A 19,296-nucleotide genomic window follows, 5' to 3' on the forward strand; every position below is an offset into this window, starting at 1 on the left:
TAACCTGTCTCCTCTGAGGTCTTGTGGTTTCGCCAAAGAACGCTGTGCGAACTGTTCACACATTCCAAGGGTCTATCGGGGGTTCGGAAAATCTGGGAAATTCTGCTTGGGTAAGCTCAGTGAATACCACTAACGGAAATTCTTCTGAAACCTCACAGCATTAAGATGCGATTGGCAACGAAATTTGCGTATGAAAAAATATACGCGGCATTAATATTACAATATTCTCCTTTAAAAATAATACTTATTTTTAAAAATCGGAATAAAAAATACATTGCCAAAAAGAGTTCAAAGAATTCTTGAATTACTTTCAACTCAATTCAAGCTTTTATTTCAATGCACTTTCTATAAAATAAGTATTTTGCAATCTTAAAGGAATTTTTTTATTTAAACTGGAATTTATATGTTTTTAAATTGTTTTATTTTTTTTTTAATTAGATTAAATTCATAAAAACGCTATACCTTAAAATGTTCCTAATAACTTCCTTACGTACTTATAGAGAGTGGAAAATAAATGATGAAATGTAAAATTATAATTGGAAGACTTGAACCGTGTAGAGCAAAAATTCTAAACCTCGTTTCCACGTTTTAACAATCCAAATATAATAAATTATGTTTACGGCTAAGTTTATTGACTAAAAAATAAACACTGAGTTAATGGCCCCTTAGCTTGTTTTTATGTGCAAATTAAAAACTTACAGAAGAGTCTCAAAAATAAACATTTTAATAATGGGTTCTTGGTGCAAACTTTTTTACTATACCAATAGGAAAATTAAATGGTACTTATAAGTTATTTTCCCACAGCCAAACAGTTGCTAAAAATATTTGAATTTACTTTGTATTTTGCAGCTTACAATAAAATAAAATCAAGTGGTAAATTAATAATGAAAAGGTAAGGCCCAGTTGGAAATGTTGTAACTTTGGCTCGCTAATTTTACACAAAGTCCTAAGACAATGACAGATCGCAGATTACGAATGCCCACAATCAAATCATTACCAACGTTTTTCTTTAATCTCGTCGCTTTTGTAAACGTATGCAAATTCCAGGCCTTTGAGTGCCAAGGTTTTTTACAAGAAAAAACCTCCGGCCATAATCCCGGGGGGAGAAGATAAAGCAAACATAGCATATTGTTAACGATGTGAAAACGTGTACAACAAAGCATCTGGCCAAAAAGCGGCAATTAGCCACGCACCCGCACATGGGCCATCCGAATGCGACGGCGATGGCCCTGGGCAAGATGCGGATCCAAAAAGATCTGAGGAGATGCAGTGGCAATTGCAGGCCAACTGACATTTCAATACGCGAGCGTCAAACGATTTCATTTAACACAATTTATGAGTGGCGATTCGGCTTCTGATTCTGGGGGTCCGCGGAGCCTCTGACCGAGTGCCTGAGCTGGCATTAACCCAACCGCGGGTCCCCGCTGGCGATGCTAACTGGATTCGCCGAGTCCCAGCGGCAAGCTCACCACCTTGGCATTTAATCCGTGGCATGTGCAAAAAGTGCCCCGACAACAGGAAGATGCCAGCCGTCGGAGTTCGCAAAAAAGATACAATTACACTTTAAAATCGTATAACTAGTTTAAAACAAAAAAAAATTCTTGAAAAATGGTTCCTAAATCTTTTTTGAAGTATAAATATAAATAAAATATTATTAAATATATCTTTTATATTTTTAAAAACGACCCATAAAAACGTTTTCAGGTTATGATGAAGCAAATTTCCTTTCATCAAACATCCCGGATAGTCCATATTCCATCTTAAAATACACTTAGAATTCAATGTAAATAATTGAAAGTAGATTTTTAATGTTACTTAAATTAATTATCAAATGCGCAATAGATCTAAGCACTCTCGAATTTTTAACAACCAATAAACTACCCCAAATCGACCACAAAATTTTTTTGTCTGCACTGACACCGCTGAAATTTCTTAATAGAAGCGCCAAAAGCACAACAAAAACGCCAACTAAAAAGCGGCAGCCGCAGCATCGAGTCGGAATCGCAAATTAAATGTTAATGGTAATACCCTGTCCACAATGGAACGGCGGCGCCTGGGACAAAAACCGGATTTGTGGCAGCCACAGACAGAACAATGTGCGCATAAATCTAGCGTCAAAACATGAATGCAATTTAAGCGAGCTGAATGAGCGATTGCCAGGGATTAACGGCCAGCATCTCGGGGACCTGGTGGGTATACCAAACAACCCGAAAACCTGCTGGCGCAGTGATCAAATCACAACTTGACATTGTCTGACTGAGCCCCACTTAAAGCGCTGTAGAAAGGAAGCTGAAGCTGGAACGGATCGGATCGGATCGGCTTGGATCGCTTCGGCGGAAGGTGGGAAAGGCCTACCGACGATATTACCCGGCGAACACGCATATCAAGTGACAGATTGCATAACAGTCGAATACGAAGACGCCATCGCCGTCGCCATTGCCATCCATCCTATGTGGCGTGCGGTGAAAGTTAATTTGGCAGAAATATGTAGAAAAATTATGAAATGTATTTTCCTTTCGGTTACCACCGGCATCAACATCGTCGGCATTGTCTTGTGGCAGCAAGCGCCAACCGCCGACCGCCAAGTGGCAAGTACCAAGCGGAAATGGCAAACAGTGCCTCATGCAGCCACTTTTGCCGCCCAATAGGTTAATAAATACATTTCCAATTGAATCAGGAAGAGCTGCCTGCATTACGCCAAGTCAATAAGAGGGGCTATTCTCTATAACACCTACACCCCTATAAGAAGTTTCCCTAACTTACGTTTAAAAAAAATTAAAGAGTTTGCATTTTTCAGTTAAAAATTGTAAATAAGCTTTAAATGTTTTATGAACTATCCATCTATGCAGTGTTTTATGGCCATGCAGCACAAAAAATCAATAAGCGGGGCTATTCTCTATAACACCTCTAAAAGTTTTAAAAAACTATTTAATATTTAAGAAACTTATCCTTATAATTACAAAACAAAACAATATTCATAGAATGAAAATTCCTAAGAGTCAAATAAGGAAATTAATATTAATTTTGACATACATGGTTGTGAAAGTAAAAACTGAACCTGCTTCCAAAAGACATCTTTGTTTGCTTGAATTGCTTGCTTATCCCCAGCCTTATCATACATGAGCTGCTGTCCGCGCCTTTTAATCCCATTTAGCGTGCACCATTTCATGCTTGTGAATATAGCAGCCGACAATTAGATGCGAGCACCTTGAAGGGGCCAACAAATTGGCGACCGACAGGCATTTCTCTGGCATTGTTTGGGCCAGGTGGCCAAAGCCTTGGCCGTTTTAGAAAGGCCCAACTCGAAGCGCTGGAGTGGCACGGCGAAAGGTACAAGAAAGGTACACTCCAACTCCAGGTCCACATCGCCATATAGAGACAACTCGTACAGGTTGGTTTAGTTAGGTCTAGACATTTATTAAGCAGGCTGGGCTCGGTGGCCAGATGACAGAGCAGCTCTGGTTGGGCATTCGTGTGCACTTATTTGAGCACATTATAGTTTAGTTATATATTTGAAATATGTTTGTAGCAACCCAATCACTGGGTTTGGTTGTTGCTGTTACTAATTTATTACTGCCGCTACTTAAGTGTCGCTCACTTGGACTCGGTTGCTGCATTCGCTGCCTTGGTGGCAGCCTTAATGGTGGCCGCCGAGGTGCGCTTCACACTGACCAAGACATTGCGCTTCGTGGAAGCCGGACCAGGTTTGGCCGCTTTGGCAGCTGGCTTGGGCGTTGCCTTCTTGGCCGGCTGCTTGGCGGCAGCGGTGCTCTTGACCGTTGGCGTGGCTGGCGCAGCAGCTGGCTTTTTCTCCGGCGACTTGGACACCGGCGCGTTGTCTTTAGCTTCTACCTCATCGCCATCGCCATTCGCTTCCTCTTTGGCGTCTTTGAGCTTGTTTTTCTCGCTGCAAGTGGACTCGTATTACACAACATAATCTCGATTACTTCATCGTCTTTCACTTACCTTTCAATGTCAATGTTAAGCACGGACTCGTCCTCCTCATCTTCCTGCTGCCCCAGGGGCTCTACTTCCGCCAGGAGATCTCCCAGATCCTTGTCCACCTCCTCCCACAGCTTTTCGTCATGGGTCTCATCACCATCATCTCCGTCTCCATCGCCATAGTCTTCGTCCTCATCCTCCTTGATCTTGCCATCAATCTCCTCATCGGCCTCCGCCTCGTCATCATCACCCTTGTGATCCTCATCTTGGTCATCCTCATCGCCCTCCTCAGCCTTCAACTTCTTTTCGGTCTCCTCCTTGTTGCGAAGGAAAGCCTTCACGTGGGAATGCTGCAAGCAATGCTTCTTGGTGTAGTCCTCCAGTGATACGTCGTCAGTCTTGCTGGAATAGTGGTTGCACAGCTCGCAGTAGAATGCCTCGATGGTCTTGATGTATTCGGGGCCAATCAGAGCCCGCTTGCGAGTCTCCTCATCCTCGCTCTTCAGAGCTGTTTCCGCCTCAGTCACCATAGCGTCCACATCGGCATCGATCATGTCAACATCGATCTCGCCCACCGAGTCCACGGTGTGGAACTTATTTAAATCAATCTCGCGCTCATCCACGCTGTCGTCCGATCCGGACTCATCGTTGCGGGCCTTGTTCTGCAAGCAAAATAGAAAAAGAATTTATAGCCTTTGCTGAAGCAGATTTAAAAGTCAAATTTAAGGGGAAAAGAGAATACGAAAATAGTTTTTGAATTGGAGGATGGGTAGTCTCTTGTAGGAAATCTTTTCCAAGAGTACAATCAATGTATTTTTATATAGTCTCTAAATTCTCTTTAAACCATTATAAAACATAAGCAGCACACAGACTCACCCTAATGTGCTCCAGGGAGCATCGATGGTTCTCGTAGAGCATGGCGTTCTTGAAGGCCAGGTGGCAGGAGCCGCAGTAGGGCATCAAGAACTTCTTAATGGTCTTGTGGTGCTCGGAGGCCTGGTGCAGATTCTTGGGCTGGCGGTAGGCCAGGCGGCAGAGGCGGCAGTAGCGCGATTCGTGCTCCTCCTTGCTGTTCTCCTCGATCTCGCGCTGCGTGGTGCGTTGGCGGGCACGCATGCGCTGCAGGTCGGCTCTCTGGTTGAGGGCCACCTGGCGCATAGAGTTCTTGTGCGAGCGAGAGTTCAGATGGTAGTTGTACTCCTGGGGATCACAAGGAAAAGGTTATTAAACAGAATAGAGGAGACTCAAAGACCAAACCCACCTTAAAGGTCACACACTTGATGCGGCAATGGACGCAAATGAGCTTGATGAAGCTGCGCTTGCGGTTGTTGTGTTCCTCATCGCGATGACGGGAGCCGCGTCGCTCCTTGCTGCGATCATCGTCCGAATCGTCCTTGTCCTTGCGCGACGAGCGCTCCTTCTTGCTGGACGACGACTTCTTCGACTTGGAGTCCTTCGAGTCGTCCTTGTCCTTCTTCTTACCTGTCTTATCGGCCGACGACTTGGCCTTCTCATCCTTGTCACCATCGCCGTCCTCACCATCGGCCTTCGCCTTGACATCCTCGTCATCGGAGGCGTCATCGGCCTTGGAGCTCTTCGGATCGGACTCATTCAGATCCTTCTCATCATCGTCATCGCCGTGCTCATCGTCGTCGTCGTTGCCTTCGGCGTCGCTCTTGTCCTCGTTGTTGGCCGACTTGCTACGCTTTTTACCGGGCGACGACTTCTTGCTCTTTTGGTCCTTATCATCATCGTCCTCATCATCATCATCATCGTCGTCGTCATCATCATCGTCAGAGTCATCGCCTCCATCGGCGTCCTTGTCCTTGACCTTCTTCTTCTTACTTTTCTCAGCATCATCGCCGTCCTTGTCCTCATTGCCGCTGGAATCGTCGCTGGAATTCCCGCCCTGGCGTTGTCGTCGCAACGAGCTACATTTGGGTGGAATGAATTCGAATGTGAAGTCATGGTCAGGGTGGCAGGATGATTTTTTGTTTGTTTTTTTGTTTTGGAAGAGGCAAGTTCAAATTTTTGTGTCTTTTTTTTTAGTACATAAGAAGAAGCTGGGTTAACTAACAAAATACGTTCTTGTCATGGAGTGTCGGGTGTTTTTTTCTATTTATCGGTACGTTTCAATTCGTTCTAATTAGTTACACAACAATATACACAAGAATTATATACTTGGTCGCTAAGGAGAATGGAGTTTTTCGGGAGGCCGCTCGGTTAATCTGGCACCGAGGGCTCTCCACCTCCAGCTCGCATTCAGATTTTAGATTCCTTACTGAATCGAAGAATCTCACAGTTCACATTATTATATTACTGTATGTCAATCTCACAGATTGCCTTTATAGTTCGCTGTATCCTCAATTGGAACACAATGGCGCGTATAACTCAGATTTCTGTATTTCATATGGGATTTTTGGTCTTTTGGTTTGTATGTTTTTTTTCGTCTATTTACCTTTTCAGCTGCTGAATCTTGAGCAGGCGGGCCCGGTCTTTCTGCTGTGCATAGAGCAACTGGCGGCGCATGGTGCGCAGGTCATTCGACTCGTTGACACGAGTGCGGACAACGCGCATGGCGCCCACCCGCATCCCAGTGCGCATCATGCCGCCCCTCATCGACATTGTGCCTCGGGGTCGGGATATATAGCTGGTGCCGGCCACACTGCGCATCATCCGCTTTGGCGGGCCCATCGATCCGTCCCGCTGGTGCCGGCTGCCGCTGGTGGAATCATCGCGGGGACGGTAGGAGCTTGAGCTCCCGCCTCCGCCGTTATTGCCACCACCGCCGGTGCTGCTACGCTGGTGATAGTTCGAGGACGAGGAGCCAATGTTCTGCGACGAGGACGAGGGTCGATCGCTGCGATCATTCGACGAGGATGTGCGACGGTAATCCTATTGACGATTGATGAGTAGGAAGGTGTGTAGGAGCTTTGTTTTGCTTGATTGGTTTTTTTTGATTTTTGTATATCAAATATCAAATATAGGTGGTAGATTTATATTTATATAAAATATATATATATAGACTTGTTGAATGAAAAGAATTGCTATATAGCTACAGACTGATATTGATTCTGATCTGATTGGATTGGCTGTGGGTTATATAGTTCGCAATATGCTGGCTGTTATTTGATTTCCTGCAGCGTGTTTTTGGTGTGTGGTAGCATGATGGAGAAACCTTATACGCTTATTGCTTAGCTACTTAGATTTGGATCGATTTATATATATGTTTAATGCATATATGCGCGGATGTACACACTGATAGATTTCTATGTTCTCTGCTCGGATTGATACACCGACCTTCGACTTTCGGTGGGGGGAAAAATTTGACAGCTGATTTACAAGATATACAAGAGATTACAGATCAAAATCGCTTCAATCGCTTCAACAGTTCTCTACAGAAGTTTTTGCCTTTTCATATACATATATGTGGATCGGTGGATCAGTTCGGATCGGATCGGATCAGATCGATCGATTGGTCGATCGGTCGCTGGCAAGATCATTATTATCTATATGTTGCCGCGCCGCTGTCGATGCTATGGACAATACACAGATTTATATAGATTGATATATATGGTCAGACGGTGCTCCAAAGTGCTTGTCTGGCAACTTTGAGTCCGCGCGCGCTGTTTGCTCTTTGGGACATGTTATGCTTAACGCTCGATAGGCTCAACTCAGTCCCGCGTTTAAGCTTCACAAACAGTGCTATAAATATTTGGAAAGTCATTAACATTACACAGTACATTGGCGATTGGCTTAATGAATAATTAATATATATATAGACCTTTGGAATAGCGTGCTGTTAGCATGGGAATTGGGGCAAAGTATAACTTACGTCTTGGCGCGGGCGTTTGCGGTCATCGTTGCGATCGCGGGACGAGTCCTAGACACACATCACATAAAAATAGATTGCATAATGAGTATATAGATTTGGATTTGGGTGGAACATACATCACTCATTTGCCACAAGACCCACGGAACTATAATTAAATCTCACTTAATCTTTGGCAGCAGTGCCGCTATTACTCATAATCTTTACGTGAAAGTGTACCACCAGGTTGTTTGTTTATCCTACACTTGCGGTCAGAACTTAATTTCATTGTATAAGAAACATATTTAATTTTGATCTTGCTTTTTTGTCAATAGAAATTTGACTTTGGTAAGTTCTGAAAATTGGCATATATGTATGTTATTCTATTTAAAAAGTAAATATTTGTGAATTATTATTTTTACCTCAGCTGTTTGTTTTGTATACTATAATCCTGTGTATATTTTCCACAAAAACAAGTGTGCTTTGAATAAGCAAAAAACTGTTTATAGAATGAGGGTTCTTAAGGTTAATTTCAATACAAATAGAGTTTATTGTTCCTCTTGCTTTGCTTCTTGGTAGCTTTGTGGCTTGAGAAGAGCATAAATATTTGCACTGAGGAAGTAGAAAAGTGCGTCAGAGAAGATTAAACTGGTTTTCTGCTAGATATCATGACAATCTCTAATGCAGAAAATTATCAGTAACTAAGGAAGAGTTTAATTGAATGATGTAGTAGATCGGGGAACCAAAAATAACTTTAACTGTATTTACTACAGATTGTTTAGCCTTTCTTATCTCATTTGGGGAAGATAAAAGTCTATTAATAACTTGGGACCCTGTAAGTAAGGAAAGGGGCATAACTGACTGCATCTCTACACCGAATTGGATTCCTATTCTTATCTCACGCCCATTTTTAACCTATTACCTACTTATACCATGGCATTTGAGTGATGCTTAAGGGGGGTTTAAGGAGATCTAGATCTTTCCAACTCACGTAGCTGCGCTTGTGGCCCGAGGAGCTGGACTCGTAGCGCCCGCTGCTCGAGTTGTGGTGGGTGAACTTGTCCCGGCTCCGGTTGTCGTAGTGGCTGTTGCCGCCTCCCCCGCCGCTGTTGTTGTTGTAGCGATTGTTGTTGTTGTGGTAGTTGTTCTCGTACCGCCCATTGTTGGGGCGGTAGTTGCCCTGCGTCCGGGTGTTCACGTAGTTGCTCGAGTTGCGGTTGTTGTAGTAGCCGCCGCGCGTGGTGCCACCACCACGTGGAATGAATCCTCCGCGTCCGCGCATCTTCGCTCTGTTCGCTCTCTTCCCCTTCGATTAGTTCTGCTCGGAAAGACGGCAGACACGCCGAGAAAAAAGATTAGAGAATGCGATTCGCTTCTGCCTGTGTATGTGTGTATGCATGTGCGCGAAATCGCAGCCCGTCCAGCGCAGCACCCCCTCTCTTCTTCTTCGGCTTCTTATCGCTCTGCCGGTGGCGTCTCTCTCGAGGAAAAAATCAATACTTCCGCCGGCAACGAGCCTTGCTACTCAACCATTAACTACCAAACTCACCTGTCCACCAGTACTCTCCGCTGTTCGCAAAGGCAAGCGCTGCTTCCGAGTCTGTTGTTGGCCGAAGTTGCACGTTTCTTTCCGCTTTTCACGATTTTCACAAATTGCAGCAGCACTTTTTCGCTCGAAAAATCGGAAACAAATTTGTAATGGCGAATAATTAGTGTGGCCAGGGTACTAAAACTACTTCGGTTTTGCCCGACTTAATCGAATTTTGTATCGATGTTTTCCATCGACATTTTCCCATCTCTATTGTGGCAGCGTTTAACAGAGGACGGGCAGCAGAGCGGCGACTCTGTCGCTGTTAGATTTTGATGCATCTTAACAGCGCTGTTAAAAAATCGCGAAATCTAACATTTTAGAGCGCCAATGGTGGCCGGATAGGGAACTGAGCGCGACGAAGCGCCACTGTGGCTGCGTCGGGAAACTCTGACTCGAAAAATCATTGGCGATAGTTAGCAACAAATTAGTGGATATTCGCTAGCTGCTGTTTAAGGAGCACCGTACATGTTTTTGCAGCTCCTTCGCGCTTTCATTTTCTATTTATGATTATGACTTTCATTTTTGGTTTAATTAGGGACTTTATAGGCAATCATTATACCCTCTGCAAGGGTATAAAAAGTAGCCAAACTGGCATAGCGGTCACACCCACCCGCCATAGCTAGTACACATACCCGCCATAGCAGGGACAACCTCCTCAACTCTCGCCTGTTGCCCTAAAAAAATGCCACCACTAACTAAAACTACCATCTCTAAAGAAAAGCTGCAAAAATCAGTTGTTATTTTTATTCGCGAGAATTTTAAAGTGTCAAAAACTGGAATCGTGCGATAAGGAAACCTAAAATAAGAACAGGAAAATGTTCAATGGTCAGCCAATACAAGAAACCATCAAAAGAACTAGACAACAAGACATGCCATTAGTTATCAGCCAAATGACGCATCATTTTTGCACGCCAAAAACCTAAAAACTGACCCTCCATCTTGCTGTCACTCACTTTATTGATTAGCCAGCGAGGCCTGAAAAAGGGAAAGCACGGAAAACAAGGCGAGACTACGCACACGTAGCACATAGAAAGCACTTCCGCGCAATCGGATGATCTGCCCCGCGCCCATTGGCCGCAGATGTGTACTATTGATTTCTTGGCATCATGCACAGCCCCTCGCTCGCACACCCGTGTAACTAACCAACTGGCCATTATTATCTCTCTGTCAGGTTCACCGCATCCACATCCACTCACCCATTAGCCAGCTCATCCGCTACAACCGCCGAGTACAAAGTTCAGGTTCAGCATCCGCAGTCTTCGCATCCGCGCTGCCCTGAGTCATGTCGTGGATGGCCTTTGGAGCCCTGGCCTCCGGTTTCGGTATTCCCCTCTCCCAATCTCTAACCCTCCTTGTCTCCATGTCGTGTGGTCGTTTCGTAGTCTAGCTGAGAATGTATTTGTCCCATGAGTAAGGCCCCTTTGACCACTCTTATCTAATGTTTTATTGTTCTTTTTATCGACCGCAGTTCTTCAGCGCCTGCTGGGCGGCGATCAGCCGGCCAACAAGGTCTTGGAGATCAAGAGCGAGTCCCTGGGCACGCTGCAAGTGCTGGCCCGCGATGACGCCATGGTCCTCTTTGCACCGCCCTTCAACAGCACCGACAAGCGGGCCCAGTATGAGATCATCCTGCAGCGACCCACCTCGGACTCCAACACCACATCCTTCAGTCTCTACCGGTCGCCGGTGCAGCAGGAGGCCGAGGAGCGCTTCAACGCCTTCCTGCAGAGGCTGCCCGTCTTCGTCAGCATAGTCAAAGAGGTGTTAGAGAAGATTACAAACAAATTACAAAGCTTTTAACCCCAGATATCTCCTTTTTAGTTCTACAATGTGAATGGACTGCAGAAGGCCTGCGATGCCCTGGCCGACAATCCCTCCTGGACGCTCTCCCACTTGATAGCCTATTTCAACCTGGTGGACTACATCAGCAATCCCAAGATGCTGCAGTGCGTGGACCAGGCGGACGCCATCAACCTCATGTCGCCCTTCCAGCTGGCCATCAAGCAGGGCCACATCGAGATGGTGAAGGTGCTGCTGCCGCTGAGCAAGCTGGAGCACTTGGACATCAACAGCAACTCGGTGTTCCACTACGCCGCCAGCACCACCAAGGAGATAATCAATGTGAGTCGGCCACTTTATGTGTAATTCAACACTCTTTTAAAATGTTTATTTCCAGCTCGTCACTGATAAAAGCACAGTGAATCTGAACCACCTCAACGCGGATGGGTATACTCCGCTGCATGTCGCCTGCCTCGCCGACAAGCCGGAGAACGTCAAGGCCCTGCTGCTGGCCGGCGCCAACGTCAACATCAATGCCAGCAACATCACCAAGGTGCACAAGACATCCGCACCCACCACGGTGACCTCGTTTCTGCGCACCAATGTCAGCAAGCTGTACACTCAAGACATGAAATATGGCGGCACTCCCCTGCACTGGTGCTCCTCCCGCGAAACCCTGCACGCCCTCATCATGGAGGGCTGTGACGTGAACCTAACCAACTTTGAGGGACGCACCGCTCTGCACGTGATGGTGGCCAGGAATCGATTCGAGTGCGTGGTCACGCTGCTGGCCCACGACGCGGATATCGATGTGCTGGACAAGGAGGGGAACTCAGCGCTGCACATTGCCATCGAGAAGAAGCTGGTGCCGATTGTCCAGTGTCTGGTGGTCTTCGGGTGTGACATCAACCTGAAGAACAAGGACGGCAAGAGCCCGCGTCATATGGTGGGCAACGATGCCAGTGGAAACAAGGAGGACGAGATACTCTACATCCTGCACTCGGTGGGGGCCAAACGCTGCAAGGAGTCTGGCTCTAAGTGCCCGCCAGGATGCAACGCCAAGGGCAACTACAATGGCATTCCGCCGGAGGCACCCGAATCCGTGGAGCAGCGCGAGCACATAGAGAACATGCTGGCCAGCACCAGTCGCCAGGTGATGGGCAATTTCCTGGGCGCGGCCGCCAACGGTATACTGGAGAAACCACAACCGGCACAGTAAGATCTTGATTGCAGTGACGATTATCAGATATCTCTAACCTTTTGTTACTCCAGAAAACCCGTTGTGGTGGACACCGAAAAGGAACTGAAAGGCCAGAGCATAATGGATGCCCTGCTGGGCATGTTCACCACCAAAGTAAATGCGGACGAGATGAAGAAGGACACCTCCTCGGGCAGTTTGGCCAGTGGTTCGGCCACTCCTGCTTCGGCCAGTCCGGAGCAGCTGCCATCACCCACCTCGCCCATTGCCGCCGAGATAGGCGATAAGCCCTACGGCCGTGGGCGACTGCTCTGCCTGGATGGCGGCGGCATTCGTGGCCTGGTCCTGGTCCAGATGCTGCTCGAAATCGAAAAGCTGTCGCGCACCCCCATCATCCACATGTTCGACTGGATTGCCGGCACCAGCACGGGAGGAATCCTGGCCTTGGCCTTGGGCTGCGGCAAGACGATGAGGCAGTGCATGGGCCTGTATTTGCGCATGAAGGAGCAGTGCTTCGTGGGCTCGCGGCCCTACAACAGTGACTTCTTCGAGTCTATCCTAAAGGACAACCTGGGCGAGTTCAATGTGATGACGGATATCAAGCACCCAAAGATCATGGTCACCGGTGTGATGGCGGACCGCAAGCCGGTCGATCTGCACCTGTTCCGCAACTACACGAGTGCCAGTGACATTCTGGGCATTGTGACTTCAATAAGTGAGCAATCATACTCATAAATATAGAAAGAGTATTAAGTTTTTATTGTTCCCTTAGACAACCGCAGGATTCCGCCTCCACCGCCGAACGAGCAGTTGGTCTGGCGTGCTGCCCGCGCCACTGGAGCTGCTCCTTCGTATTTCCGCGCTTTTGGACGCTTTCTGGACGGCGGTTTGATAGCCAACAACCCCACTCTGGACGCCATGACCGAGATCCACGAGTACAATATGGCCTTGCGCAGTGCTGGACGCGAGGCAGAGGCCATACCCGTGTCCGTGGTGATGTCGCTGGGCACAGGGCACATTCCGGTGACGGAGCTGAAGGACATAGATGTCTTCCGGCCGGAAAGCATCTGGGATACGGCCAAGCTGGCCTACGGCATCTCCACCATTGGTGAGGATACTAAACTGCATTTTGGTAGACCTTTTTGTATAGAGATGCGTTTGATTTCCAGGTAATCTCCTAGTGGACCAGGCCACCTGCTCCGATGGAAGAGTGGTGGACAGAGCTCGCGCCTGGTGCAGCACCATCGGCATACCGTACTTCAGGTTCAATCCCCAGCTGAGCGAGGACATCGCCATGGACGAGAAGGACGACCAGAAGCTGATCAACATGCTGTGGCACACCAAGGCCTATATGCACGCCAATCGGAACAAGATCATAGAGACGATCAACTTCCTCAAATAGCATGCGAGACGGATTTAGACCGCATTTGCTGTAGCGATCTCTTCTTGAGGGGTCCTTTCTACTCGTGTCTGTGTACTTTAGATTCGTTTCAGCCCTTTCATTTTCGTTAAGCACCTCTTCAGCGGTCTAAATCAGCCCACTCACTGGGACTTTTCCTCCCAATAACACCGAAATCCGCCCCACCACCCAGCCCCGAAAAAGGATATCTTTGTTTTCTACTCCCCCGAACTGGAAAAGGGCGTCCCCTGTCTGCGTTCTTTGATTTTTAAACGTCCGAGGCTTTATCTCCAGGATTATACAAAACGAACTACGCTTTGCATGTTGTGTTATTGGATGTAAGATCATATTTTAATTTCGAAATTCGTATAATTTGTGTAATTTTAACACCTATGTATTTTATGCAACCCTCCAGTTGAATTGCGAGTATCGTATTATATCATATTTAATGAATAACAAACATTCCGTGCCGCTTTGTTAGAAAATGAATAATGTATGTAATCGAGCACGAATTTTTGAATAAAACTTTTTAAGTGTTTAAACCTGTTTTTGATGGATTCGCTTCAAGATAATGGTGTGCTTTAGAAGGTTAACAAAATGAGAGCTCTATAGATTGAAGGCCATGGAGCATTTTTATTGAATTATTTTAAATCCGGTTTTTTTATTTCAAAAAACCGAACATTTTGTTTGCTCTGGTCAGAAAATTATAAATCATAACGTTTAGAATATTTGCTGAAAAGGTAGGATTTAGTTATGAGAATAAATATAAATAAATAAAATAAATATAAATGTTTATATTGTTTGTAAACTGGTAAGCTATTTAAAATAAACTTTTTTAAACGCAGCTTGTACCCAACCTAGGTACACAAAGGTAGTGCCTTTTCCAACACTGGCCAGGGCTGAGTTCCTTTGGTGTTTACACACTGCCAATCGATACCTAGCACCTTAGCCATATCGATAGGCCAAAACAAATACAAACAATACAGACAGTGCCAACAATTTTTCCTTTGGCCAAAACTTTTTAGGAGACCAAACCAGGTGAGCCAAGGCAGCTAAACGACAAATGCTGAGTTAAAATGGGCAACTTACGCTTTCAGAACAAGATAAATAGACTTGGGGGCGGCAGGGTCACACCAATAACATGGTCAGAGTGACCAAAGGGGGCGAGAGAATAAGCAAAAATAAACAAACAATACAGACAGGAAAATAAGCAGCGCGTGCCTGGCAAGAGTTTTTTCGCCGCAGGACCGAGCACCGGAACCAGGACCACTGACCCACTGCATCGCGACCGACGGGGGACGCAATCCGAGCAAGAGCGAGCCATGGCTGCGGCCACCAACAGCGACTCCTCCACCTCCGGCGTGGAGGCCAAGGAGGAGGTGGAGATGTCGATGCCGATGTCGTCGCCCATGTCGATGGCCATGGTCCTGGCCAGGTCGACGCCCATGGCCATGCCCGCCGCCAGCGCCTCCAAGGGGATCATGATAACGCCGCCGCCGCCGGCGATGCCGCCCACGCCCACCTCGTCGCCGAACACGCACGGCGAGTGGCCCCACATGAACATCAACCTCAACCTGAACCTTAACCTGAACATGAGTTCGAACCCCAGCGCGAATGCATCATTCCAGCTGAGCAGAGACCGGGGCGAGCACTTCGCCCTGCCGCATCTGCCGCCCCTGCCGCTGAATCCCAATGCCCCCAATGCCGAGTATCTGCCCAGCCTGATCCATCCGAGCACTCTGCCCTCGGGCAGCAAGAGCTTCAAGATGCGTCCGCGGATGCAGCGGCTGAAGCACTCCTACAGCTACAGCAACATAATCGTCCAGTCGAATGGCCGCAAACTGCGCACAGCCGCCTCCACCTGCAACATCGAGCTGCTCAACCGCATCCTGGAGAGTGGGGCCAATCCCAATGCCGCCGACGAGTACAATCGCAGTCCCCTGCATCTGGCCGCCTGCCGCGGCTACATACCCATTGTCCAGCAGCTTCTGAAGTACGGAGCCAATCCGAATGTGGTCGACTCGCTGGGGAACACACCGCTCCACCTGGCTGTGATCTCGGCCAGCTCCAATAACTTCAACATTGTGGTGGGCGTGCTGCTGCAGGGCGGAGCCAGTGTCCATATGTACGACCGCAGCAACAAGTCACCGCTGGAGCTGGCCGAGGCTAAGCTAAGATTGCTTCGCAATCGCTACGATCATCCCACGCCGGAGACGGCCAAGATCCTGGAGGACATGTGCATGCTGACCACGCTGATCTTGCGCTACATGGTGAAGCAGCAGCGCGAGCTGGAGGACCTCTCGGCGCTGGAGAAGCGCCTGCAGAACCTGAGCACCAGTGACGACCAGGAGCAGGTCGTGTCGCAGACCGCAGACGAGCTGCTTGCCAGCGTCGAGCGGCTGTCCATCAACAACAAGTAGATGGGACGCACGCTGGACGCCAAAAGGAACCACCCATCCGCAGGCGGGTCCAAATTGCGTTCGATGAGTTGAGAAAAAAGTGAGTAGGACTTCTTAAAAACGCATAGGTTTTGGTAAATTATATATAAAGTTTAAAATATACTTTAACATTTATCAGAAAGGAAAATGAGTAATGAAAAGAGTCAGAACAAAGCCAAGTGACTTGCATGGTATTAATACATAACACGGACTTAATGAATAATGATTTAAGAAACAGAAATTAAAAACCCAAGTTGTGGTCCCAATAAATTAATCTCTAAAGCATGTGACTTCTTATTCGTCATAGGGCTTTGTGATTTTTGTGACTCACAAGAGTGTATCTTTATAAGCTTTAAAGTGATAAAAAGTTTTTAGCGCAAGTATAAGGATATCCTTATTTTTAGCCCCAATTTAAGGATACATATCTTTAGTGAATGATACTTGCTTAGCCTAAATTCTAAATTTAAAAAGAGGATTGAACTTCTTGATCCTGATTTCCGTTGCTTATAAATCAAAAGTTATTACCAAGCTGTCGTCAGATTTTACTCAAGCATTCTTATGCTGACTTAAGGTCAAAGAAATTTTATAATTTAAGGTTTTTTTAATGTTTCGAAAGTGCCTTAATTAAATATGTGTTTTTCCCATCGTTGCAGTTTGTTTATCGTTTCCTAATTTGGCTGCCGTTGAGCTGGAGTTGGCATCGCGACGGGCAGCTGGGAGAGGAAGAGGTCCTGATTGCGATCCTGATCTCGTCAAGCTGCCAAAGGCGACCAACGCTCTCAAACACACACACACAAGCACACACACCCACACAACAAACAGAGGAAAACACACATTGTTTCATGCGATCTTTTATTAAGTATTTCATTTAGGGTTCATTGTTTACGCAAACAATCAACAAACATGATTAAATTTTAAGCTTTACGTTTAGCGCGCCAAAAAAATCAAGTTATGTAATATTGATGCAATCGCAACTCAAGAGGACACCTAACAATTTGCTACATTACATCTAACTAAATGACTACATTACATGGAAATCGTTAAGTGTCTATTGTATACTACAACAAAAAACCATAAGCGTGTAAACACTCTCTGAACAATAAACGAAAAACCAAACGGCCATTTGACTTAATCCGCAGACAAAGCCGGAATCTGTAACTATATATACAACTCGGAGGACTTGTGATAAGGATTATGGATGGTGAGTTATGAAATCTAAAAAATATCTAGGTAAATAATTTGGGGAACGTGCCTCAGAATTACAAAGTGAGTATGGGAATTATCGCTTTTACATTCATCTTCAAATATCACAGTTTAGAGTTGGATAGAGACAAGTCAATAAATAATTTGTGGACAGATATACTAATTGCCATCATTAAAATAAATTTAAAAACGCATAAACTCACTCAAAAATCGGAGCTTTACAGGTTTCCATAAGTCTTGTTAACAGCCTTTTCCTCTTAGCGGTTGAATGTATTCCAAATGCGATTAGGGGAGCCCACGTTAGGGGTTTTTATGAGTATTTATGTGTAAACTTCCCATTAACATGCGGTGGATAACAAAAGCTAAACATTTCCAAAAAGTTGTCCACAACGAAGATAGTGTCCGAAGTTTACGAACCCATATTGAAGTTAAAAGCAGGTGGATACAAAATAAATGTTATAAATTAGGTAGATCAAAATACGCTCAAATGGGGCTCTTTCATTCACAACGAAATAGTAACGGAAGCCAGACAAATGACCAAAACACTTTCCCGGACCGTGGATGGGGGTATATAAACAAGCCGAAAAACCCGAAACCCGTAAATTCATTCAGACAATTGGAACCGCCACAAAATACTATTTTTATCGCATCTGCACCTCGCGGGGAAAATCGTAGGAGGAGAAAAGTCTGGGGGAGGGGTTCGAGTGGTCAGCCGGGTTGGAAAACAGAAGAAAAGCCGTGTCTCCTGCTCTTCCCACGTCGGTTACGTTTCGTTGAGCGAAATGATCAACATATTCAAATTGTCGTTACGCACGCTACACAGAAAACAGCATTGTGGACCTTCTACATGTATTACCAGGCACTGGAAAATACCCAGGGAGATTAGCTTATTTTAGTTTAATATAATGAAACCTTGAAAATATATAGTCGAGTTTTAAAATGGCATCCTAGGATCATAAATGCAGATGAAGTTAACAGAAATAGTTATAGTACAAATTACAAAAAAATTTATTTAATGGAGGCTTCGAACTCGGTCACTCTTTGTTCTTTCAAAATAACTTTTTGATCAATGTGTAATTTTTTTTAATGTTTTGCCATTTGTATTTTTGGATATGAAATAGGAAAACTTTCCTAAGTTTATAAAAACAAAATGTTTATATTTAATTGAGGCTTCAAACTTGATCGATGTGAAATTTTTTCGATGATGAAGGATTCTGAAACAAGCATGGCTTTCCTTTTTGCTCTATCTGTGTAATCTTTGGGTACGGGAAAGGAAATCCTTTGAGGTACATTTAACTCTTAATAAACCTCTTTTAATTTTCCTCAGTGCAGCTGGAGTGAGTAAGATGGGCGTAGATCAGATGCAGGGCATACGGAAACAATGAAACCGAGCAGGAGCAGCCCGAACTACATATTTCAAATGTTGACCCGACCACTTCCACTTATTGGCGGCAGTTGTGATAAGATGCACCGTCTCACTTGTTGCTGCTAGTTCCCCGATGTTGTTGTGATGCATGTGGTTTCCAGCAGGAGAAGCAGCCGCATATGCGTTAAAATAAACATGCGAGTCGTTGCCGGCGTTGCTGTCCGGATGCCGTGTGAATTTCACATTTCTCTGCCTGTTTCTGTAGTTCTGTGTACTTTTAGTGTACATATGTACGTATGTATTTGGCTGCTTCCTCTGGACTGTCTGCGAGCCAGAACGCCCACGTAATGTGCGCTACACCAGGATCAGCAGGGCATTTGGGTTCCCTTAGCTTGAACCTGCAAAAGACCATAACTCTTTAGAGATTCTCTTCTAATAATCAAGAATCACTGTTGACCACTATTTTACTGATTGAATTGTAAAGCTAAAAATACATCATTCCCTGCCTTAGGAACTTTAATTTCTAGCCCCTCCATAGATAGATATATAGATATCTTTTTTCTGTAAAC

The 19,296-nt window shown here is 45.7% G+C and overlaps 3 protein-coding genes across 4 annotated transcripts; 2 read left to right on the top strand and 1 right to left on the bottom strand.

Annotated features, from left to right (window-relative positions):
• Window positions 1-3,392: 3,392 nt before the first annotated feature.
• LOC108035272 (glutamic acid-rich protein) lies at window positions 3,393-9,469 on the bottom strand. The gene is made up of 8 exons (XM_017110831.3): window positions 9,303-9,469; window positions 8,745-9,071; window positions 7,778-7,825; window positions 6,401-6,837; window positions 5,204-5,873; window positions 4,819-5,142; window positions 3,967-4,604; window positions 3,393-3,907 (listed from the first exon to the last, which is right to left on the bottom strand). Exons 2-8 carry the CDS (start codon window positions 9,033-9,035, stop codon window positions 3,595-3,597), a joined length of 2,721 nt encoding a protein of 906 aa, XP_016966320.1. The 5' UTR covers window positions 9,036-9,071; window positions 9,303-9,469; the 3' UTR covers window positions 3,393-3,594.
• Window positions 9,470-10,035: 566 nt separating this feature from the next.
• LOC108035425 (85/88 kDa calcium-independent phospholipase A2) lies at window positions 10,036-14,262 on the top strand. Of its 2 annotated transcripts, XM_050886124.1 has the most exons (8): window positions 10,041-10,169; window positions 10,516-10,666; window positions 10,813-11,105; window positions 11,166-11,465; window positions 11,521-12,338; window positions 12,396-13,036; window positions 13,094-13,429; window positions 13,491-14,262. In XM_050886124.1, the coding sequence occupies exons 2-8, from the start codon at window positions 10,627-10,629 to the stop codon at window positions 13,721-13,723; spliced, it is 2,661 nt and encodes an 886-aa protein (XP_050742081.1). In that variant the 5' UTR covers window positions 10,041-10,169; window positions 10,516-10,626; the 3' UTR covers window positions 13,724-14,262. The 2 variants fall into 2 exon arrangements, with proteins under 2 accessions (XP_016966545.1, XP_050742081.1); XM_017111056.3 differs by lacking the exon at window positions 10,516-10,666 and having other exon boundaries at window positions 10,036-10,169.
• Window positions 14,263-14,649: 387 nt separating this feature from the next.
• LOC108035629 (ankyrin repeat domain-containing protein 54) lies at window positions 14,650-17,274 on the top strand. Its single transcript, XM_017111325.3, has 3 exons — window positions 14,650-14,758; window positions 14,818-16,219; window positions 16,812-17,274. Exon 2 carries the CDS (start codon window positions 15,043-15,045, stop codon window positions 16,138-16,140), a length of 1,098 nt encoding a protein of 365 aa, XP_016966814.1. The 5' UTR covers window positions 14,650-14,758; window positions 14,818-15,042; the 3' UTR covers window positions 16,141-16,219; window positions 16,812-17,274.
• The last annotated feature ends 2,022 nt before the right edge of the window (window positions 17,275-19,296 follow it).

Source organism: Drosophila biarmipes, chromosome 3L (genome assembly GCF_025231255.1).
Source record: "Drosophila biarmipes strain raj3 chromosome 3L, RU_DBia_V1.1, whole genome shotgun sequence".
In the NCBI taxonomy this organism is placed as follows: Eukaryota; Metazoa; Arthropoda; class Insecta; order Diptera; family Drosophilidae; genus Drosophila; species Drosophila biarmipes.